The 24,272-nt window shown below is 40.0% G+C and overlaps 1 protein-coding gene across 1 annotated transcript; it reads right to left on the bottom strand.

Moving 5' to 3' along the window:
* Positions 1 to 40: 40 nt before the first annotated feature.
* LOC101163258 (oxysterol-binding protein-related protein 3) lies at positions 41 to 24,063 on the bottom strand. The gene is made up of 22 exons (XM_011480881.3): positions 23,938 to 24,063; positions 14,595 to 14,755; positions 14,182 to 14,298; positions 13,133 to 13,186; positions 12,934 to 13,047; positions 12,698 to 12,850; positions 12,512 to 12,599; positions 11,839 to 11,942; positions 11,651 to 11,740; positions 11,425 to 11,578; positions 11,161 to 11,285; positions 10,948 to 11,079; positions 9,718 to 9,805; positions 9,071 to 9,306; positions 7,739 to 7,876; positions 7,551 to 7,614; positions 7,187 to 7,265; positions 4,936 to 5,080; positions 2,915 to 3,059; positions 2,699 to 2,825; positions 2,214 to 2,336; positions 41 to 694 (listed from the first exon to the last, which is right to left on the bottom strand). The coding sequence occupies exons 2-22, from the start codon at positions 14,655 to 14,657 to the stop codon at positions 598 to 600; spliced, it is 2,436 nt and encodes an 811-aa protein (XP_011479183.1). The 5' UTR covers positions 14,658 to 14,755; positions 23,938 to 24,063; the 3' UTR covers positions 41 to 597.
* Positions 24,064 to 24,272: the final 209 nt, after the last annotated feature.

Genomic DNA, 24,272 nt, shown 5'->3' with positions numbered 1-24,272 from the left:
ATTTGTGAATGAGGGACAAAGTAGTTGGGACACACCATCATTCTTCCACTCTATAAGAAGCTTTAATGCTGAGTTTCTCAGTGGAAAACCGTCTCCACAGCCCCATAAAGCCATGACCGGTAAAGCAAAGGCAGCAGGAGAAAAAGGCTTGACATTGTTTTAAAACGAGAACACATGATCATCTTGAGGCGCATGTGGATCACACTTTTGCTCCAGCGGAGCGCTGCTCCATCATCACTTGGTCACAGAGTTAAAGTGAGTTTGCATAACTGCCACAGCAGCTGGTTACATGCAGCATTACAGTAAAAGGCACTTTGGTAAAAGCTAAGATGTAACAAAACATGTTCCTGTTTTTAGTCGACACAGATGACCGTTGTAGTTCCAGGCATAAAATACACTATAATAAAAACCAACTAATTTACAGACAGTTCAAAGGAGGAAGCAGCAGGTCCATGGGGACTGGAGTTACTATGACGTGGAGAACCAGGTTAACCCGGTCAAGACGCTTTGACGCTGGTTTTACTTCTGTTTTTTAGACCTTCTTTGTTTCCCTCATCCTGATATCTTGGGACAGAGTGACTGGGCTGAATCCAGAGGTCACCATAACACAGAGAAGTCCATTTTGCTGAAGCCGGAGTCTCTGCGCAGCTCCCAGTATGTGTTGTTGCTTATCCAGGTGTCATCCTTGGATTTCCTGCAAACAAAAAGCACAAATGCAACTAAGGGTGTATTCAGACTGGAGAAGAGCTTTGGTCTGGACCCAGTCTGCTTAACTTGGTCCGGATCCGGTCCTGAACCTTGTGTTTTGGTCTGTGTTCAGACTGACTTTAAGCGGACTTTCCTGATTCAAACCAAAACTTGCAAACAAAATACTGTGGCAAAAAATCTCTTCACTCATTGGTCAGGTCTGTTTACATCATGTGACTGTTTTGGTTCAGTTGTTCCGCCCCGAGGACGGTTGTATTCAGTCTGAGGAATCTCAGAGCGAACCGAAGCTCAGTCCGATTGGAAATAACCGAGACCACCTCCAAAGATGGGTCTGTCTGAATAAAACGGTAATGAATTCTTTTTTTTTTTTTTTTTAAACGGTAATGAATTCATTAGCTGTATTCAGACTGAAAATTTGTTAGTGATTATTGGGGGACATGAAGTCTTGTTCACTTTAAGCGACATCAAATAAGAGGATTTCTGATGTTTGACGCAAGAAACGTTTGTGATCTCCAACAAGGCAGAGGGGATCCCTGATCCTGATGTCCCGATCAGGTATTTTTGGCGGCGATCCGATTCCGAGTCACTGGCGTTTCTGCCAATACCGAATCCCAAATACAATACTTTAACACTTAAAAACAAACATATGCAAAATAAACTAATCCAAGTGGTCCCCCGTTTCAATTTTTTAACCTTATTTCATTCATTAACATTTAAACAATACTCTTCCACTTGAGGAATGCTTTTTTTTATCAGACTGAAAGAAAGTATTTTTATCTGAATTTTGTAACTTTGAGTAAACAAAGATTGACTTTTTGACCCCTCCCTAATGTTTTTCCGCATCCATCTGCAGACACATCACTCCATTTCTGATAGAGCGCTTAGAGTCACTTGTGAGAACTAAAAAAATGTGTGTCACTAGGGGCCACTACGTGTTTGTTCCTTAAGAGAGACATCAGTTTGGTCCAGAGCGCTGATGGTACACAAATTCTTTTTTGGTATATATGTAATCTTCTAACTTTTTTTTTTTCTTTTCTTAATTTTGTTGAGCCCAGTCTTCTCTTGAATGAAAGACATGGACACAACAGGGAGCTTGAACAATCAAGTAAAAATAGTGACCTATGAACCAGCAAAAATAGCCCAAATTCAAACTTAAATTTGAATTAAATATTTAAAAACAGCACCTCATCTTAAAATACCCAGCAGGCATGTCAACAAATAAATAAATAAAAGTTCAAGTGTCATAAAGTAAAGCCAGTAATGAGATTTTTAAAAACTAAACTTTTAATTAGCTCTTTCTTTTATATGTAATAATAAGCTTGAAATATCTCCAAATAAAATAAATATATGCAATCTTGGATCGGGATGCAACATCTGATTTGAATCCGGTCTAAAACTCCGCATCAGGACGCTCCAGGAATAAAGAAGTGGAAACGTTTAGATTTCCACATTTACTAAGGAGCAGAGAGAGAGAGAGAGAGAGAGAGAGAGCGAGAGAGGCTTACTTGAAAAAGCGAGGCTGGTGTGTCATGTTGTTGTCCTGCAGCACTTTCCTTCTCTCCCTCTGGAGCTGCTCTATCCTCTGCTTCTGCTCCTCAGCGCCGTCTATGTTCCCTTCTTCTAGCAGCCTGGAAGAAGTTTGAACAAGTCAGTGTTACTGGTTGGAATGTGGCCTCACTGCTTTAACATGCACACATTTAGGGGTTGAAAAAGATGTTCAGAGTGTCACTAAACAGTGACTTTACATGGCTTTTCATTTGGGCAGTATGAGAACATTTTCAACAACTGTTGCCATTTTGAACAACTGTTGCTATGGTAACGCCTGTGGAATTACTATCACACCACGCATGCTAAGCAGGGGCTGGCAACAAAATACTGTATGTCCAAAAAAAAGGGAGCCACATGATCACATTCTGACGCTTTAAATCCTCTGAAAGAGACATTAAAGTGTGGAATTCTTTAGAAATGACAGAAAAGAGGATTTAATGACCTCTGGTCTGGCCTAAAGCGTGTGTCAGTAGGAGGGAGCAGTGGTCTTAAATTTGAGTCCAGCTCATTTAACTCCACTGCAAATTGGGTGAAGCCGTAGTACTGCTCCTGGTCCTTGGGCATGGGCTCTGAGGACGTTAAAAAACAATCTGCTGTTAGAACTGAGCCTCAGTAAATAGTGGTGACATTTTTTTTTTTTTTTGGACAGTCCACTCACTTGCTCTCCAGATGCACGTGGCAGAAGGAGGGTCTCCTTGAAACACAGATTCGTGCCACTTTCCAAAAATGGAGTGCACAGTCTTCCCTTCAGCATTTGTAACCACGCCCTTTATTTCATTCACCGTGGAGCTCCACGATTTTGCCTGAAGAAGTAGATAGAAACAAATGGAAAACCTTTAAGTCTATCATCATGTTCATTCCTCACTATAAAAAACCCCCAAAGCGGTATTTTGATCCATTCACGCATTTCTGTGTATTCCTCTGAAACTCGTGCTCGGAGCACCAGCCCCTCCCGATCTATGAAAATGAACGGGTTTTCACATTATGACGTAGAGAAGTGAGGAACAGCCTCCTGCACGCAAAAAATAACTACCGGTAATATTACATAAAAAAAATCTGTCTTTTTGTGTGTCAAAGGTAATATCTTATCATATATAGATATAGTTTACTGTAAAAGGCTAAAGAACCGCATGTATAGACCCTTTAAATCCAATATGATCAGTAGGGGTGTCAAATTGTCACATTAATAGCAATTACAAATTAGCGCTTTTTGAATTTAAATTTTAATCTACAACTATTGTTGTGTTCTCAAATAAGACAACGGTCCAACTTTTTCCGTGCATGAACGTTTCAAATTAAACGTTCATGAAAACGCGCCTTGTATCGCTCTCATGTCCCTCCCTGTACGCAGCACAAGCCCGTCGTTCCTCTGATGTCATCAATATGCGGCTTTGTAGATACAGAATTATTCCAAAACATCCCATAACCCCACAACTATTATCTATTTTGGAAGGGATAAGGCCCAACGAAGTGTTTGTTATCATTGATTAATGGAGTAAGCGGAGGGCAGATAGCATCACACGGCAACTGTGGAATAAGGTACATCAACATATGTATTCTGGTATTAAAAAGGAGTTTGTGGTCAATATTTTGTGTTTTGCTAAGAAAAGCTTTTCTACCGTTTCCTCTTGTGTCAAATTAAAACACTGTGAACCTGATATATATATATATATATATATATATATATATATATATATATATATATATATATATATATATATATATATATATATATATATATATATATTTATATATATATATTTTTCTTAATTGTTAAAAACTAAAAGAAATGCCTCTGAGTAGTGTAAAAGTAAAGGTTGAAAGTCTGTTCTAATGAGAAAACTTCATAAAGCTACTTTTTAAATTGTATTTTGATCTTTTTATTGTGCCACAAATTTAAATGAATACCACAAAATGAGAGTTTTCACAGCAGTTATTAAAAATAGATTAATTAAGGTAATTATTTTAAGTCCATGATTAATTAATCACACAAAAAAGTAATTGCATGACAGCACTAATGATCAGATAAGATCTGAATCATTTAACTACAAAATAATTTCATGTGATTCTCTTTTTTCCACCAGGGGGCGCTGATTCCCTTCAAAAAGCAGAGACAGTCGCGGAGCCAAAAATGACCACCACTAAACACGTGACTGGATTTCAGCAAACTCCAGTCACCACAACACTGGAGATTAGAAAGTTGTTAATAGAAATTCAAATATTTCATAGAATCATTATGAAAAATGACAACACAATGACATTAAAAACCCACTTCCATTATCTTTCGAGAGGTCTTTTAATTATGATTAAGCTTTTTTTTAGCCAAAATCAAAAAACCTGTCATTCTCTAGGACAGTTTCTGCAGAATGGCACGAGTTCATTAGAAATTTGTGGGTGAGACTGTCACAGACAAGCTCTTTTTCAAAAGTCATGTTTTCGTCTCTTCTCTATTCACGACTTGAATTAAGAAATACTCATAACTGAATCTTAAGCTTAAATGTCTTGTTATATGTCGTCCATCAGAAAAAATGCAACAAGTATATGTTAAAAACACTAAAAACATCAATTATATCTGAACTGATCTTTAATGTTACATGTTTTTCCTTCCCCTTCATTAATAGTCAGTCATTGTACAACAGAGCTGCAGAAACTCTCATGTGCACATCCATGTTTTCTCACCTTGATGAATGTGATTTTACACTGGCAAACATCACCGTTGACGTTCTTGATGGACATCTCTCCGTAGTGTTCTATCCACCGCTGGCCGCTGAGAATGTTGTGGATGCAGGATGTTACTTTGTTCCATTCATAGTGGTCCCCAAAGCTGTAAAAACAAACAAGAGTTGTAATCCACTTTACAGTTCACACGCGTGTGCACATGCAAAGTGTGGTGTGAATAGGGGTTTCTTTTTAGGTGTTTGTCAGACTTCAGCTCAGTGTATCATCAAATTCAATCAGACAAAAATAAAACATGTAAAGACAACATGCAGTTTTAAAGAAAGGTGCTAATTATTAAAGAAGAAACCCAAACCCCTGTGACTTTAAGTGACAGTAATTAACCTTTAACCTTAATTACTGACGATAGCGTGTTTGAAACATCTGATTCAAATTCAGGTCAGGACACTAACTCTGCTCAAATCCTTTAGATCCTTGGTCTTTTTGAGACCACCGACCACTTTAATGTCACACAACATTTTTAAGGGCCAGCTTTCACGAGGCTGAAGTGGACGCCGGATTTTTTTTCTCCTTATTTTTTAGCTTCCAGTTCACTTTTGAGGGTAAAGTTTATCTTCATCTTCAAAAATTCCTGCAGCTGTTTGACCACTGGGGGACAGTCTACCAGCTGTCCCCGACTAACACTCTTCCTCTTATAATCTCTTCTTAGGGTGATTATTTTATATATATATTAGCCTATAACTGTTAAAGTTGAAGCCAAAAACTCTGACGGCAACTTCAGTCTGGTTTGACTTTTAAAGAAATGCAAAGAAGAAAATATCTATCATAAATTTAATAATAAACCTGAATCCAACTTTATTGGCATCATCCTTGCAACAATATTCATCTGGTTGGTTCTGCATTATTATTATGGTCTGTGGGGAATGTTTGTGGCAATAAATCCATATTTGGAGTACAGACTCCGGGTTTTTGTCTGCTAAATGCAGATTTCTTTTATTTTGAAGTCAAAGGCTCTTCTGTTTCCTCACTGGCTCTTTTCTATGAAGACAAACTTTCCAAATATGTTTGTTTTTGTTAATTCTGCTAGCTTGGGGGTTTTAATTAGGCAGTTGGTGCAGCTGCTTTAAGTAAGTAGCAGATGGATTTTTGACAGGTGATCGTGTCACCGCGACTGGATGCGGTGAAGAGAATCCAGTAGTTTTCTAAAATAAAATTTCCCTCAGTTAGATTAGAAATGACAGGGAAAAAATGTAGATCAAGTTTATTTTTCTTTGTGGCCCGGCCTGGTGTGGGGGTCAGGGACCCCTGCTTTAGAGGTTTCAGTTTAAGGTCATGAACAGATGGAGCACATTCAGCTTCAGGATTTTAGTGGACAGCAAAAACCAAACTCATGGCTCCATTTACCAAAACTATTCTTCAGCTCCTGAAGCAGCAGAACAGACAGAAACCACCACATCACAAGATCTGGTTGATCCTCTTGTTCTGAGACCCTGTTTTTGACTTTTGACTCATCCGTCTACAGATTATTTTCCCACGAGTCTTTGGGATCATAAACATGTCCTCTGACGAGCCTTTGTGTTCTCTTTGATTTTTTTCTCTTTGGTTCTCAGGACATCTTTGCCCAGCGTGCTTTTAGGTCACAAACGGCATTTTATCGTTTGCTCCTGATCCACATTGATTTGCATAGAGAAAAACTCAGAAATGCAATTTTAAGCTTAATTTTCTTTACACATCAGAAAAATGCTATAAGAACATGTCAACAACACCATTTTCACTGGAGTGGGTTCTTTAGAGGTAGTGTAGGAAAGGATGAAATAAAACAAAAATTTTGCTCTACTAAAAAGAATGAATACCAGTTAATAATGTAACCTAAAGTTGGGTCAAATATGGGCCTTTAGCGGAGCTGTAAAAACAAAAGTGGAAGATCTCAGATTAAAAGAAGGAAGAGGAGATGGTTTGACAATGTTTAGAAAGCTGGATGGATGGATGGATGGATGGATGGATGGATGGATGGATGGATGGATGGATGGATGGATGGATGGATGGATGGATGGATGGATGGATGGATGGATGGATGGATGGATGGATGGATGTGGAGGTTAGGGGTCTGGATGAGGACCAAAAAGAGGACTGATGGGGATATGATACAAGTCGTAAAGATTGATTTCAGAGGATGCAGAAAGCAGAATGAAGGCATATGATTTGAAGATGAAGACAGACATGAACAAAAGATTGATTTAAATAAAAGACCTACGCAGGTAGAGTCACATGGGTGGTTCCAATCGGGACTATTTCCATGGATTTCCCCCAGAATTTATTTTTCCATCGTACATCTGAAAAAGAAATGATCAAACATAGATTTTTTAGCAGCTCAATCAGATGTCAATCTTTGCTAATCTGATCCTTTCCCTTTCCTCTTTTCAAATAACTCTTGACACTCGCTGGCTATTGATAACCGTAAACACAAAACATCTCCAAAGTCTGAGCTGTCACTTTAAATAAACCCTCCAACACGCTGACAACACTTGGTGGAAAAAAAGGCGTGGAAGCACTCACTTACAAGCAAGCAGGCGTGAGGAACTCTAATATTTACTCCAAACAATATTGCTTTCTCTCACCTTGCCAAAATTTGAAGTTCTTTGAATCCGCATGACATGCTGACACAGGCGGGTGGTGACTCACCTGGGAGGAGAGAAGGGGAGATCATGGCAGCCATTACCTTCTAAGTTCTGGATTTCTATCTCTAATTGAAAATATGTCTTTATTTATGAATAGAAATTAAATAAAAGATGTTCAAAGCTTCTACCTGCTCGGCTATAAACCGGAAGCCTTTCTCGGGCCGGTCGCACTCGTACGTCTCAGCCAGGACAGGGTTAAAGGGTTTGCTTCCCGCCCGGCAGTAGGTGGAAGTATAGGCAGATATTGCAAACGTGGCAACAAACACCTGTGTGGAAACATGAGAAAAGGTCAAAAATCTGCTCAGAACACAAACAAACAATCGTGGTTTTCACCAGGCTTTTAGTGTTTGCATGCAAATACAATGTGAGCATGGAAGCAGAAAGTGTCTAATTACAGTGTGGGAACACCTTTATCAGAGGTGTCCACTTTATTTTTTTGCAAAATGGGTCAGATTTGGTGATGGGGGCCAACCAATCCGCCAGAATTCACTGAACCCTTATAACAGCATTAAATGTGAATGGAATCTTTTTCGTTTCTCCACATAAAACATATCTAAATACATTTTTACCAAAATTACAGTGAATTATTAGCATTAAATCTGGGTTCATATGAAATGTTACATGTTATGACCAAAAAATAACAACGAATTATCATATTCAGAACTACAAACCACTGTGGTGGCCTGCAGTACGGTAGAGAATTGAATGCAAGCCGGACTTTGGACATGCTTGCCTTAAAAACGGAAAAAAAGTTTTATAAGCCAAAGAGAAAAAAAGAAATGAATTAAAATACGCAGTAGACAGTCTAGTAAAAAGTATAACTTAAAATTAAAGTCCCATTAGTTGTCACACAACTAGGTTTGGTATATTGGATTTGAACACATGAACTTCCGCTCTCAGGGAAGACACTCCACCACTATGTTGTTTTTGCTCTCTTAGAATATTTAGGAAAACACTTATTGGTTAGAATTTTATCAAAGCTTTTGTGTCAATTGTTGCAGCAATTAAAGCATTGGATTGCATTTCATTTCAGCCAATGGTTTGCACACAGTTAATGTGTTTAATAATTATTTAACAAAATACGTTTCCCCCAAAATGTTTAATTTTCATGATCATAATTCAATTTGTGATCTCTCCAAGAAAAACTAGCTCCTGTCAGCGCACAGAGAACACATCTTTGAAAGCTCAGACATCCTAACACTTGATAGTAGGTCTGTGCAAACATTTTATTTTTAATAAACAAGAAAAATTATTTTTAAAACTAGACAGTTCACAAAAGTATGACTGAAGAAAAACGTTCCAGACGGGCCTGGTGGTTTTCCAGACATTTCTTCAAAACAAGCTGCCCTTGCTGCACGGGTTCATGCTGTTGCAACGTAGTAATACTTTTCTCATTTTTTCATATCAACACAGCTTTTCGTGAGCTAAGATCATATTGGTCATGACTTCTTGCTATTCACCATGCGCTGGTAGGGGTCATGAGTCTGGTTTGCGATGTCCAGCAGGTTGCTGTACTCCAGCTCCTCGCACAGTCTCTGGAGGGTGTTGAGCGGCTCGTTGAGCTGCACGGGCATGGCGACTTTGGACAGGTCTTTGCCGATGTTGTTTCTCAGGATGTTCCACAGGCTAACACTGCTGGAGGGGCAGGTGGATGGCAGCGTGGAACGCCTACGAGCGACGGTCACCACGCTGCTGACTGGATGGGGAAGGTGTAGCAAAATAAAATGTTTTCTTTATTATGACAGCAAAAAACAAATTAAGATTTTATGTGGCAATTTACCTTTATACTTGATTTATACATTAAGTACTCCAGCCGGAGGTTAAAGGTTAATACAGAAAATAATAAAACTGTTCACACATAACTGGTCAAATCTGTCTGAAATTTAATAAACCTGTCTAAAAGCCAGGGATGTGTGGAATAAATGCACTTTTAATCTGAGTTCATCATAATTCTGACACTTTTAAGTTAAAAACACAGAAGTTGAGCCCAAAAAATGAAGAGACACCCAATCCCTGATTCAATGACAGAAACTTTGTTTATTTGAACTGTTCTATCCCATTATGAAGTAGAATGACTTCAGTGAAAACAATTTACGGATTCCTGTACCAGAGTTTTGTCTCTCGCTCCTCCCATCGAACGTATCCATGGAGACGCTGTCACTGACATCGCTGACGTAAGAGTCATCATCAGACACCTTGGGAAAAAGAAATGAATTAAAGTTACGGTAATCATAAATGATTAGATTTGAACAATCAAGTTAAGGACATTTGTGAAGTGTTAAGGCAACATGTCACTTGCTTGTCTTAGTTAATGTATTTGTACAAAACATTATTCACAGAGGGCATGCTGCATTCACACAGAATCACATGTCTGAGTGACGTGGGTGTTTCCACGTTCAAAACTCTCGTGTATGCACGTTGCTGCGTAAGTCCGTTTTTGGGCTCTACATACAAAATGCACAGCAATTAAACACTTGCTGAAAGTTAAACTAGTTGAACTTTGACCAATCAGGGACTCTGCTTTGGTAGAGACGCATGGGTAGCGCTCTTTTCCAAACAAGTGTCAAAGGTTTGAAAATAGATCATGGAGGAGAAATTGCCCGGCCGGAATTCTACGACACCAAGTCTTTCATTTATCGGAATAGAGCGGTGAAAGAAAAAGCCTGGAGCAAGATTCACCAGATTTGCACCGCTCTGACATTTCGCTCCAAGCCTCTTCCAGCTGTGAGTACATGCGCTAGTATTACGTAAAGACAGTCCAGTTTGAACACCATATGCTGAAAATCTGCATTCAGAGCGTTCTTGACCGCTCAGCACACGCCCGGTGTGAACGTAACATTACAGTGTTCCCTTGCCATATCGCGGTTCACCTTTCGCAGTCTCGCTGTTTCACAGATTATTTTCAGTGCAATTTTGCATCTTTTTTTTCTTTACAGTGCACTGTGTTCTGATTGGCTGTTAACATCGTCATTACTGGACATATGTTTCTATGAAACTTTGAGCTTTGATAGTAAAAAAAAAGAGAAAAGTGTGAAAATGTTCATGTCTGAGTAGGTGTGTAGTGAGGGGTTATACAGTCTTAAAACATCTGTAATCCTACTATATTTCACCTATTGCAGGTTATTTGTTGGGCGTAATCCTTGCGATAAAAAAGGGAACACTGTATATACAGAGAAAGCTATCAGATGTTGGTAATATTTGGGACTGGAAACTTTCTCTGGAACAGGTTCAACCTGGAAAGATTCCCTTTGTGATTCCTATATGTGACAGGCAGGAGGGTGTAACAATGGCCTACTTCAACAACACTAAAAGATCTACGTGGTTGATCATGTGATACCTCATTTTCAGATGAAGAAGAGGACAGCAGGTACTCTTGGGCGTCAAAGAACTCTGATATGGATTCTGGAATGGAGGTTTTGCTCTCATTGGAGATCTGGTGGACCAGGGACTGAGGGGTTCCAGGCGATTCCTGATCAAAGACACAATGTCTGATGGTAGATAGTGGACGACCGTGCAGTCACATGACTTTTTGATGCGCTCTACTACTCACTGAGGAAAAGACACCCTTTAGACCCACAACTTGTGCCGGCTGGGGGCCCTGCAGGTCGATGGTGTGCTTCAGTCTGTCTCTCTCTGCTGTTAGAGAACTGTGTGCTGATTTTAAGGTAGTGTGAACTGAAGCGGGGGGAGAAAAAAATAAAATAAAAAAAGAGTAGTACTGAGGTATGGGGTTGTCATAGAAACTGAGTTATCAAGTGTCAAACTAGGTAAAGCCTTTTTTTCTCTCAAAGCTACTTCTCAGGGATGAACTCACTGTTGTTGGCTAGCCGGCAGAAATCTTCCTGTAGACGCGACACGTCTGTCGGGGAGTCTGGGGACTCGGAACAGACTTCCTGGGAGGAGGTGGTGGAGAGGTTGGGATTGGAAGCATGAAGACGAGGGGACTGAGAAGAGATACAGCTGGGGACCTGATGGTCAAAGGAAAGTCATGTTTTTTCCATCAGCATGTATGAATAGGTGATTAAATAATAAAAGAATACCTGAAGTGTGGCTTTAGTTTCTTTGCCATTGTTTTTGGATCTCCATCTCTTTGGCCTTTTCTCCTTCTTAGGGTTGTCATAGGCAGACGCCTGTAGTCAACAGCAGACATTGATCAATTCTTAAATAAAGATCACAACACCGCTGCAACGTTACGTTTGGCTGTCTCAACCCTTGTTTGGACACTCACTTGTAGTGATGTGATGGCTGGAGCAGAGTATGTGCGATGCATGACCTCCATGCTCTTTAGCAGCAGGTTGAGTTCCAACAGATAAGACTCGCATTCCTCTAGCTCTGAGTAATAACACCATGAAAATACACCATGAAATAGAACATCCCAGCATGCACTGCCACGTAGCGACAAAAACAGTCGACAAAGCAGAGCAATGGACTGTTTTCCAGCCTTAATTAACACTTAAACCCCAGAGCTTTTGCTCCACTGTTTACATTCCTTCGACTATGGTAACCCTTCAACCGTTTACACTGTTAACACAATTCCAGCGGATTCTGGAGCGGAGAAATTCGGCTTTGCGCTGATATGCAACCCTTTACATTACACGTCAGTGAAAAGCAGATATGATAAGCAGCTTTCTCCTCATCAAGAGCAGCTGATTTACGTACGGTATGTCAAAGACCGTATTATTTAGGTGTAGCAAGTAACATCTCCAGTGTTAAAGGGTCAACACCGCACGCTCTTCGAACTACCGTAACTCTTTGACCATTTTAAGGAATTTACGTAATTCCAACAAAATCTGAAGCGGAAACGGTTGAAGAGTTGCGTTAGTTCATATTTATCTGTTGAACTGTGTTGAGGCTGTTAAAGGTGTTAAAGAAGGCAGAAAATAAAGAAAAGCCGAGCCAACCCTTGGAGCACTTGTTCATGTCTTCTGAAGAGTGAAGCCAGGAGCTGACTTTAGCCTGGTGGACCGACGCCTGCTTGGTAAGAGTGGACTACAAAGAGAAATTACCAAAAGAGTCAGTCCTTCTTGAAAAGAGAAACTTGAGTTGAAGATGCATTAAATCTCTACGAGAATGGCATGGACATTTACCCGTCTATACGAGTCATTAAAGGTTGGAGAGGACGAGGCGTGGGGGTGGAAGAGGTGCCTCTCATGAGGATACACCGCAATTTCGTTCTGTCGAAACAAACGGTGGTGACGCAGCTTTGACACCCACTCCTCAAACAGCTCTGAGGACTTCACCTGGAGAGCATAAAATGATTGACAGGTTCTTGCAGGTAGTGAAGCATATCATTTTACCAGGGGTTCCTCTTCCATGGACTTACCTTGAGGTGATAGATGTTGTCCTCAGTGTCCAGGTCAATACACATGGCTTTCTTTTTGATAGACATGACGGAGAGGCCGACGTCTATGCAACCATGAATCTTCCCTTTCTGAATCTGTGCAAAATATGGTTATTAAAGTTAGCCTTCATGCTCAGCTCACATGGAGAACAGTGACAGACACAGATGAGGAGACACTTACATCCGTCCCTCGCTTCCCATACGTCATGATGCCCTTCACCAGCACAAAATATCGCTGAGTGGCAAGAAAACAATCGAAAGAAGTTATTCAATAATATGAGTCACAGGGTTCTTATATCTTTTCAGCGAAACGTAGTATGAATTAAACAGTTTTTGCCTCGACTTAACCATTCCTATGGTACAAAAGCAGCAGTAAAATGAATCACATAAAGATAGAGCCCCACAGTGCAGGCACATGTTAGTTTTACAACGGGGTAGGTATGCTGACAGAGAGCTTTATGTCTCAGTTTTCACTGAGAGGTAAGGCAGAGGTAAGAACGAGGACAATAAAAGGGTAGACATGGGAGTGTGGGTGAGTTAAGGTAAAGCTATGAACTTATAGAAAACAAACAGCCTGGAAAGAATAAGAGTAAATTTGGCAACAGCTTAAGCCTTAGTAACATGCACCCGTCTGGTAGTTCACTTGTACAGGTGCTGTAGGTTTTTGGGTTGTCCGGGCCCGTGGAGGGTCAGAAAGAGGAGCGGACACATCTTAAAGGGCGCAGTCCGTACGGCCACCTCATAGGACACCATGAAAATTGGAATGTACCATTGCCGTGTGTCTGGACAAATGCACCTTGAAGTATTTGTGTGGATAAATATAAGCTGCACGTACACCATTTCCATGACGTCCCTTTATTGTAGCTGTTGTTCCACAAAATGAACTACAAGACACACCTGCAGTCCCCTTAAGATGGGTCCGCTCCTCTGTGTGACACCTTCACGGCCCCAGACAACCAAAAAACCTGCAGCACCTGTATGAGTCAACCCCCATACGAGTGTATTCTTAATATGACTTAAGGCAGTGAGAAATGGTCAAATGGATGTCTACATTTTAAGACAGATCTTATGTTCAAATGTGCAAGCAGCAGGTTTTATACTTGCAATCCCTCATTTTCGTTTCTAAATAAACTAGAGTAATTTTTCCTCAATCATGTCTCACGTTTCTAAAATCAAATAAGTTGGGCTTTGTGTGAGGAAACTATTTTAAGATGACTAGTGAGGCTTTACCTTATGCCATCCCTTCATTGGCCACTTCCTCCTCTTGAGCAGGAAGCCTTCCTGTCTGTCGGGCTCCTGCATGCTGGCAGGCACCCCCCTGAGACCCTCCACAATCTCCCAGCTATCCTGAAAGGAGACGCAGGAAAAACAGAATAAGATGGACAACCAGCAGAGAATAGGAAAAGAGAGCATGTGTGTAAATTACGGTTTTTCACTTTTTAACCTTTGTAGCTGATTATTATTTAACCATCATGAAGAAGAATCATCTCTCGTTGTGATTGCAGTGCAAGACAAACACACAGTAACATGAATCCACCCTCACAGCATTTACATAAAACTAAACAAATAATATTTCCCAGGAAACACTCATTTCACTACACGAGCCAAGATGCAGTCTGCAGGATCCCCACATGCTGACGTACGCGGTTGCTCTCATGTTTAGAAGAGTCGCTGCTGTCGCTGTGTGTGGGAGAGGGCGTCGTCATCTTCCTGGAACTCAGCTGTTCTCTGACAAATGTCTTGTTGAACTGGAGTCACACCTGGAGCATTCCTCTGACCTTCAAATGTCACCCCGACGGTGGCACTGCAAAGAAAGGTCACAGCAAATAGATGTTGGAGCGGCACAAAGGTCACGCTGGTTGTGAGGAGAAGGGAGGCTTATTAAAGGACATTCTTACTTAGGACAAAAGTGGAATATGCCACTAAAAAAAACTCTAGACACTAAAAGTAGCAGAGTTTTGGGGAAGCTGGAAAAAAAACATCCAGACTACAGTCATTTTCATAAGACCTTGATGTTTCCCTACAATGAATAGATATGCATGTATAGCAAGCTTTAATGTGCTGATAGATGTAAACTAAGACCACACAAAAGCTCAAAGAAATGCTTCAAAGTCAAAAGTTAATGGAAGTTGAGGGATCAAACACATTTTGAAGGTTGCTCTTGAATATTGATGACAACCTGACAGGACCATTATGACAACAACATCTAGAAATATCACACTGTCTATGACTGGACAAAAATGAAATGCAACTTCAGCAGCTGAGCTGGAAACCTTCCGTGTCACAACATCACATGATCGTTTAATGAGAAGGTTCCCGCGTAAAGAAGTAATCGCTCAGGTCAAAGTGTGATCACGCGTTTACTTATTTTAGTCCTTGGAGTCCAAACATGTTGTTGTAACACCAGGTCACTTCAAAACAGCATATAATGTTGTCAAAGTATTAATGTTTTGATCAAATGCTGGGCATACGCCACAAATATGATTTTTTTCAAACCTTTTTTTTTTCATCTGCTCCTGATTCACGATGATTTGAATAAAAAAATACTTAGAAATGCAATTTTGAGCTTAAATTTCTCAATATATGTCCTCTGTGATAAGAAAAATGTCACAAGAACATGTTAAAAAGATAATTTTGGGGTTTTAAAGACCTGAAACCAGCACAGTAACTAAGGACATTCCCATGACGGACCTGACTGGAGACTTTTTAGACCTCTTCCATGTTAATTTTATTTAATACAGTCCCTTTATTCAGACTTCAGTCAAACCTATAAATTAAAATACGATTAATGGATATGCAGTCAATATGTTTGCTCAAATAAAGAAAAAACATTCCAATAGAACGAATCAACCTCCGTGGGAGGATGAGTCTTTTCAGCCAATCTGTTTACAATAATGTTTAACAAATGTAGTCACAACCAGTGACTGTATGTAAGTGACTGGACCAATTCTTATGATGTCACTCATAGAAAATGGTTTACTCTTGCCTCCAACAAAATGAAGTCAATTCAGCTGCCATTTTTTGCAATATGGGCGCTGCCATGTTGGAGCCAGACGACGGCAATAAGAAGTAACTGGTCCAAGTCAGTCAGTAGGCGTGGTTACATGCGCAAAATATCATGATCAGATCAATGGTCGGATTAAAATTCAACCGTGTACATGGGATCAGAAAACCTTTTTCCGATTAGAACGAACGTTCACATGGTCACACTTTCGGTCGGAATAAATCATTTGGGAATACGCAGTAGTGTTTGAAATACCGGAAGAAGAAATGAGTCCCACAGTAAAACTGCCACACCGTAGATAACTGGCAGCTAGTTAATATACGAGATGATCTTCTAAACGTGCTGTTATTACTGTTATGAATATTATGAAGCGCCTGTTTGCTCATCAATTTATTTTTAATCCGTGTGGTCAGTGCTTTTTTTTTTTGGAAGAACGGAGCTGGAAGAAGCCAGGGTTATGAGAAGGCTAACAACGCGCGCTAACAACATTGACCTTGTTTGATGAACACAAAATCCATGCGGGAAATGCCGCAATCTGCATCTTGGCTGCACGTAAATATGTGGGAATAACATCAGCCTTTATTTTGTCGGGACACGACTGGAAACACAAATCCACGTGATTGTTTGAACGGTTTCTAAGGACTGAGCGACATTCTGCTTTGAATGTAGCTGTGTTTTGAATGTCCCCCCCCCCATGAGGGGTGTAAGAGAAGGGAGAGGCAAAGAGCTCCAAAGCGAAACACCGTCTATGCATGACGTTAAACCAGAGCAGAAGGGACACACGAACAGAATGAACCGTTTACACGAACAACGATCGGATCAACAATCGGCATAACCCACCTATCTCGATCGGAAAGAAATTTTGATCCGAGCGAGTCTGTTCGGGGCAGACTATTCCGAACGGCGTGTTTACATGATGCAATTTTCTTCCGATCAGGCTTTCTTTCTGATTACTTTTGTCCATGTAAACGCAGCTAGTGTTAACATTTCTGTGGCAACTACACTGGCCAATCAGGAGGGAATTTATTGGAAGGCCACACCCTTGCCAATGACCGTGGCCTCGGGAGAATCTGTCAAATGTTTTGAAGGTGGAGGCCAGCGGGCACCACATTCTTTTATAGAGTCATCTGATTGGCCAGTTTATTCATAAACTATGATTAAAAAAGGATTAGCAAGAATCTGTTTAAAAAAAGCAAGAATGGTTACTCTGACAAATTTGATGCCCGACTAATAGCAGTTTATTTCTCTATTGAAGTCTATGGGATTTTGGCTTATTGGGGCCAGCATGTACTTCCTGTTTGGGGCAGGAGGGGTCTCTCAGTCCAGTTCTTATATACAGTCAATGGTTACAACATTAGTCCCAATCAACCAGGTAAATATGTTTTCAAAGTTGTAATGATGAAAATCCCCTTTGACAGTAAAGGACTTCATTATTACGGTTTATTCCTCTCAATGACACAAAGCTGGACATCACAGAGACCACCTTCGTGGCTTTTATTATTCTTCTATTGAAGCACTCGGTTGTTTATGGTGGGGCGGCTCGACAGAAGCACACCTCATTAAAAAAGGCACATGACAGCCCGAAGGGACTGAAGTGCAGCTGAAGGGGTCTTCATGTCAAAAAAATGGAAACTCAAATATTTGTGCCATCTTCTCCAAACATCACAGATATGCATCCTCACCCTGAAGAGCGAGAGGGCTCGTATTGAGTCTCCTTGGTTACACCAGGTGTACTTGGGTCAAAAGTAAGAAACAAAGGCATTGGTGTAACTTGATGACGAAAAATAGAGGATTCATTGCAATATTTTGATTTGCACAAGTGTCACACATCTACAAAGTAGGCCATGATATGTGTGTGCCAATGCTGCTCTCTGTCTTTAGTAGTATTGGGGCATCAATGAAATCATGTCTGGAGGGTGGTCTATGGTGGCTCATTTGCATTTAAAACTGCATAAACGTCCAGACTTTAATGCTAATAGTCTTCACCCTCTGCAGGGACGCTCTGCTTCAAATGAGCTCGCTTGTGTGTTTTCTGAAGTTCCCCAAGGTCTTGCTTACAGACTGTGCCATGCTCAGGACGTGAGTCACTAACAGGAAAGAATGTGAGCCGTACTTCGATACCTCCAACACACCACAACACCCGACTAGCTACAGTAAACACTCTGCTACAGCAGACTGGGACACACAGCCGGCCCACTTATTTCACAGCTTTTCCAGCTCAGGCTAAAAGGACAGATAGCACATTGGAGTAGGTTTCAAAAGATAAACTCGTGGAGCTAGATTTAACTCGTGAAGCTGTTCTTGCCTTCAATTTTCAGGTTGGGACTTGTGCCGCCTCTGTTGCATATAAAAACATACATAGACTAAATAGCCTCTGCATCCTGCAGCTGGGATTCAGCTACAAAGCTATCAGGACATTTACGTGTTTAAAAAAAGGTAAAAACCATTAAAGAGTCTTAATTTACAAATGTTTATAATGATAGTTTTATAGCAGAGAAATCAATTCCAATCCGGTCTTCACTTCCTCTTTATTTTTCCCCGTTTCATTCAGAATTATCAGTAAAGTCTGCTACCACTTCCTTCCAACAAGAACTTCAAAATTACCTTTGAGCATCAGGAAACTTGTTTTTTTTCCTTCATACGACTTCTGCAATTCACCTCCTTGTGTTAAACTTAAAATAACTGCCAGAGCTGAACTGTGACTGAAGGCGGGGCATTATTCCCTGAACATCCCGCCATGTGCCCTACATACAGAACCTGTAGTGAGTGATAACTGAGAACTCTGCACTGCTGGCTTTCTTGCAGCGTAAGATCAGCAGAGCTTCTCCCTTCACTCTTACATAACCCTAGTCAATCATTAAAACCACAAAAGCTCATAAATGATCTGTTCAGACTTGTTAAGGGGGAAAAAAACCACCGTTCTCACAGACTATAGCAGACAATATTGAATGAGTATGTTTAAGAACTATGGCGAAAATGTTTTTCATTTTGAGCCGACAACAGAAAGGAAGTAAAACATCTGACTTCTTTTTTCCATTGCTTTTTTAACCAATACCAATCATTCTGTGGTGAAGAAATTGCTTCTGTGTTCTTTCTGCTGCAGGTTTTCATGCACTGCACAGGAAGCATCAACTTTGAGCACTTTCACAGAAAGACGTCTCTTTAAAATACAACTTGGAGAAATGAGGCTTTTCGGATTCAACCATTCATAAAAAGGCTATACAGATGCGTTGATGTTAAAGACCCACTCCAGTAAAAACAAAGTGTGTTTTTAACACGCTCTTATGGTATTTTTCCGAATATCGAGGACCTAAAGAAAATTGAGCTTAACATTTCATTTCTGCGTATTTCTTTATTCAAAACTGTTCGGCTGGATAGCTCCAATATTGCTCACCCTTTGTGTTGCACTAGTAATGTTAAGTTGGGGGCGTGATAGGTTGTAAGCTATCTTAAAAAGTTAAAACAGAAGGGTGACGAGAAGTGTGGGTGGGCTTACTCTGCGTCAACAGTCACAACTCAGAGGTGAATTTGTTTTTCTTCCTTTAAAAAGAAAAATCCATCAACACATTTGTTCAGCTCTGCAGCAGCTGATCTAACAGATGAGAGCTGAAAGTCTCTTGTGTTGGACATATGTAACTGTTACAATAGGGGTTTATTAATCTTCTGACACACGAGGTGTATATTTGAATAAACCTCTTTCGTACTTGAGGCTAAGCTTTATTTATATTGTATAAATTTTTTGCTGGAACTGGACAGAAAAAAAAGGAGAGAAGAGAGTGGGATGTTAGAAATTGGGTGGAAAAATAAAGAGGGGGTTAAGGAAGTTGGAGGATGAAAAAAAATGTGTGTGTGTGTGGGGGGGGGGTAAAGACACAAAGCAACAAGTTGCTGGAGATTTATCATCGTTGCTGTCAGGTTAGTCATAAGGGCGGGGCCTGTCCACACACACTGAAATGTTACAAACATACCTGTGGGCTCCAACAATCTTCACATACAACATGTCAACATAATACAACTACAGCACACATGCACATATTTATGCACATAAACAAATATATATCAACAACATCATTCTATCATGACTGCTATTTGTGCAAAGGTGAGCTGGCAGTTGTGCTCAGTAGAGCATTTATGTTCTACTGTGGCAAATAAAGGAACTCTGAACTTTTAAGGAACTCCTGCTGCTCTGCAGAAACTATATCCTAAGAGAAAATGACACCGGGTTTTTGATTTTGGCTAAAAAGGTTATAATCATAATTAAAAAGATCGCTGGGAACACTTTTACAATTGAACTAAATATGATTGTTGTGGGTCTTTAAAGGCTTAAAGCAACACAAAACCCAAAATGTCCTCATCGCACATTGTGAGCACGATTTAGGAAAAAGACAAGTGTTTGAGCCTGAGGGATGGTCAAGCGAGAGTTTCCAGCTCTGGAATGACAGGCATGCTAGCACTGACAAAGCTGCTTCTCTTTCTACTTCATGCCAAGCACTTCCACAGCAGCAGAGCCATTAACCTACAGTCTACACAGCTGTACTTCCACCCCATGACTGGCTTACTTGGTCAGAAATGTGTCTTTATAGATGTTGGAATTATCGGGCTAAAGCTGTGGATGAGCCACTGGTTATCAAAGAGGCATAAGAGGCTTTAACTAGACTCACATCTGGCCATATTCATCTATACTCCAAAAGAGGAAAGAGTCATGAAGATAGAGGAGTAGATGTGTGACAAAATATGCTTTTAAGACTAAATATACAACTGATGCGTTTTTAAACCGTCCTTCGGAACTTATATTTGTAAGCCGTCAGAAGAACACACAAATATCAGTAAATGAACAAAGAGATAAAAAGTAGCCCCAATAAGAAAGCAAGCAGTTGGTTATTTTCAAGAGGACTTATATTAAAAACAGGAGCATTTCTGACCGATGCTTTGAAAAGCATCACCACAAAAAATAAGCCTCTCGTACGCCCTGCTGAGATAAGGGACACTTTGTGTGACTGCTCAGTCCAACGTTGCCATGGATACCAAGCATAACTACATTCAGTTTGCAGTTTAATGAAAACTTTTAGAGCACTACACAGAGAAGTCATTTGGTTTGTGTGCTCATCAGAGGATGCTCTAACCTCACACGAGCACAGGTGGGCTTTTCTCAGGACATCTGCACAATCTTGCTTTGGTTAAATCAGCAGCCTCCACATTAACCTGTGTATTCGGTGGAGGTTTACCAAATCGACAGAGATATACAGTAACTCAAAGTCAGGTTGGACACACTGGATGTTTACACCTCAGGATGTTGTCCAAGCAGGGTTTTGAAAAATAACTGAGCTTGACGAGAATCACTTGTTTGACCCGTCATAAAAAGAGAAAAACCTTCCCCGGCCCCCCAGCCTGTGTCTGAGAGACTGTCAGAAAATCTTGCTTTGGGGCGTTTCAGCCAAGTAGCTGAATGCTGGCAAACTCTCTGACCAAAGAAATTCGGATTTTGTAGTTTCTATTTCAGGATAACCCTGTAAAATTGAGAATTTTGCTTCAACTTAATTGCCTTTAAAGACCCACTCTAAAGAAAATTGTATTTATTTGGTGTTTCTAACACGTTCTTGTGGCATTTTTCTGATAATGGAGTACATATATAAGGAAAACTAATCTTTAAAAAAAACAGTATTTCTGTGGATTGCTTTATTCGAATTGTTGTGAATCAGGTGCAGGCAATATTGCTCGCATTTTTTTGTTGCACCGGTAACGTTAGGTTGGAGGTCCTAGTGGGGCTGTAAGCTAGCAGGAGACTGTAAACAGTTGGATAACGGGAAGGGGGATGGGGTTACTCAATGCCACAACTCAGAGGTGAATTTCTATTGAACACCTGCCACTATGCAGAAACTATGTCCCAAAAAAAGACAGATTTTTTTTAATCTGTCCTAAAAATGGCATAATCCTAACGAAAAGCCCACTGGGAATGCTATTAGAATAGATCAAAAGCTACACAGCGAGGGTCTTTCACTTTATTGCTTTCTATATATGTTGTAGCATTATGGGAAAAAGAGTAACCGTGTTTGAAAATCTGTTCAAAAAACAAGACTAGCACAACCCAGCTGTCTTCACTGTGACAATGACATCATATAGTAATCTTCAAAGCATTTAAAAGGTCAATGACTCAACAGGTCACACCAATTGTTTACATGGGTTGTTTTTATCTCATGATCACTTACTTACAGCCTGGAGGTGTTGAGAAATATTTCCAAGTAAATAATAGACCCTCCCTTTCAGGGTTCGGATGCATTCTTCATTCTCTCATGCTGACTTTGCATGTGAGTCAATCATGAACAAATGCACAGAAAAAAATAAATCAGACGAGGAATTCTCAGTTATTGATCTGTTCCAGAAGACACCAAATTCTTCAGACTCACTTAAGCAACAATGTAAAAGACTATTCAAAACTTAGGTTATTATTTGAATTATTATTTTGAATCATACATTATGAGTAAGCTTTATTTTTAAAAAAAATCCTCAATAAATTCCTTCACTAATATGTTGGGGGGGGGAGTCATTGTTTTAAGGCAACTGCTTATCACCATGGCAACAGAATTTCCCAAATGAACCAAATAATAAGAATGTAAAGATTGGAAACTGCAGAAATGGACAATCCAATGGTTGTCTTTGCAGAATAATCATTGGAGAAAAGCTGAGGACCCAGCATTTCCACCTCCCCCTCTAAAAGGGGTGTAAGGAGTGTTGCAGTGTTTCAGATGATCAGGTTTATGTTGAGCAACTGAGTCCCAAAAAACTCAAATGACCATAACCCACGATCACCTGATTCTGTGGTTTACCAGAACCAGAATCGTTCAAGATTTCCAGACCATGAGTTCCTCACACACAGAATGGCCAATAAAAATTCAGTCACCAACGGAAATGAAAAAGTCCATCCGAGTTTAATCAACTGCATAAAAAAATATATATGTATGTATATATATAGATTTTTTTCTGCTACACAAAATATATTAGATTTTAGTTAAATGTCCTACTTCTACTGTACTGTGGAAAAATATGACTCAAAACCGTGAAACCTATATCATAACTTACTTAAAGGTTCTGTTATTCTTTTCATTTGGCCGTTTTGAGTTTTTGAACTGGGAATTGGAAAAAAAAAGAAAATAAAGTGAATTAGCCCCAAAATTACAACAAATAATGTTAAAAAATAGAAAAAGATTTCAGTGAAAACAGTTTGAAAGTTGTGAAGAACAATAAACCAACTGCATTAGCATATCTACCCTCCAGTGCTTTTAGCTGGAGAACTGAAACAGGAAAGGGGTTCTGAATGGGAATGCTGCAACAGGAAGTTGTGAGTTGATTTCACAGTAATAGTAATGGGATTAACACTTCTGCAGAAAAAGAGGTCGGAACTAATAGATGCTGAGGTTCCGTGTTGTTTCACTGTATGATGAGATTAAAACCTTTCAATCATCACAGAAGTAGCACGAAAATAACGTATTTATAACAAATGACAGCATTGATTAACTTTATTTTGAAAACTTGAATTGGTAAACAGCTAATTAATAGATTATTTGCATATTATTTGGTTTACAAGTACCAATAGTGTAAAACGGGACAGACAAACAGAACTAAATATAAAAATAAATAAAAGGAAAAGAAAATTTAAAAAAAATGAGGAGGAAATAAAGTATTGGAAAAACTCAACAGGGAAAAACCACAGGTGGCCCCGCGCAGACAGTACTCCTACTCCCAGTCTCTACACCTTTACTCGTCAACGTTCAAGCTTGTCTCGTGACACATTTACCCCAGCCGTATATCAAGCAAATGTACCCGGTAACAAATACTGAATGAAGCCCATTAATAATTCTATCGACAGCGGCACAAGTTGACGCTCAGCGCCAACACGCCGCTTCTGTGTAAAGACGTCAAACGAATCCAACCAGCAGGACAACATAACAACAGCTGATGTGTCTTAAAAATATATAAATACTTACAATGGTGTCGCGAAAGCTAAAGCATCTTATTCAGGTGATAGATGAACACGATACCCACTTCAGACTAACGCTCCTCTTCTCCAGGCAGCTCCAACCGAGTCGTGGAGCGAGTGGGTGGAGCCTGCCTGACGGACGTTCTTCTGAGCCAATCACAATCGGAATATGGCAAAAGGGGAGGAACCGGAAAAAATGTGTTCTCTTTGAAAAAGCTGTGACGTAGACGAAAAAGCTTGAGGGAAGGTAGTTAGCAAAGTTAGTGACGCAAACGTTTTGTGAATACACTCTTCAGTTTACAGATTTGTGTTTACACAACAGATATGCTGCCTTAAGATAAA

This window comes from Oryzias latipes, chromosome 11 (assembly GCF_002234675.1).
Source record: "Oryzias latipes chromosome 11, ASM223467v1".
In the NCBI taxonomy this organism is placed as follows: domain Eukaryota; kingdom Metazoa; phylum Chordata; class Actinopteri; order Beloniformes; family Adrianichthyidae; genus Oryzias; species Oryzias latipes.
This window is presented reverse-complemented; position numbering and strand designations above follow the sequence as displayed.

Bases quoted from the DNA above. Each gene is read 5' to 3' on its own strand.
- LOC101163258 (XM_011480881.3), bottom strand. From the start codon at position 14,657: ATGACGACGCCCTCTCCCACACACAGCGACAGCAGCGACTCTTCTAAA. The intron at 14,299-14,594 runs GTACGTCAGCAT...GTCTCCTTTCAG, and splicing joins CTAAACATGAGAGCAACCGC to GATAGCTGGGAGATTGTGGA. The intron at 11,080-11,160 runs GTGAGTAGTAGA...GTCTTTGATCAG, and splicing joins TAAAGGGTGTCTTTTCCTCA to GAATCGCCTGGAACCCCTCA.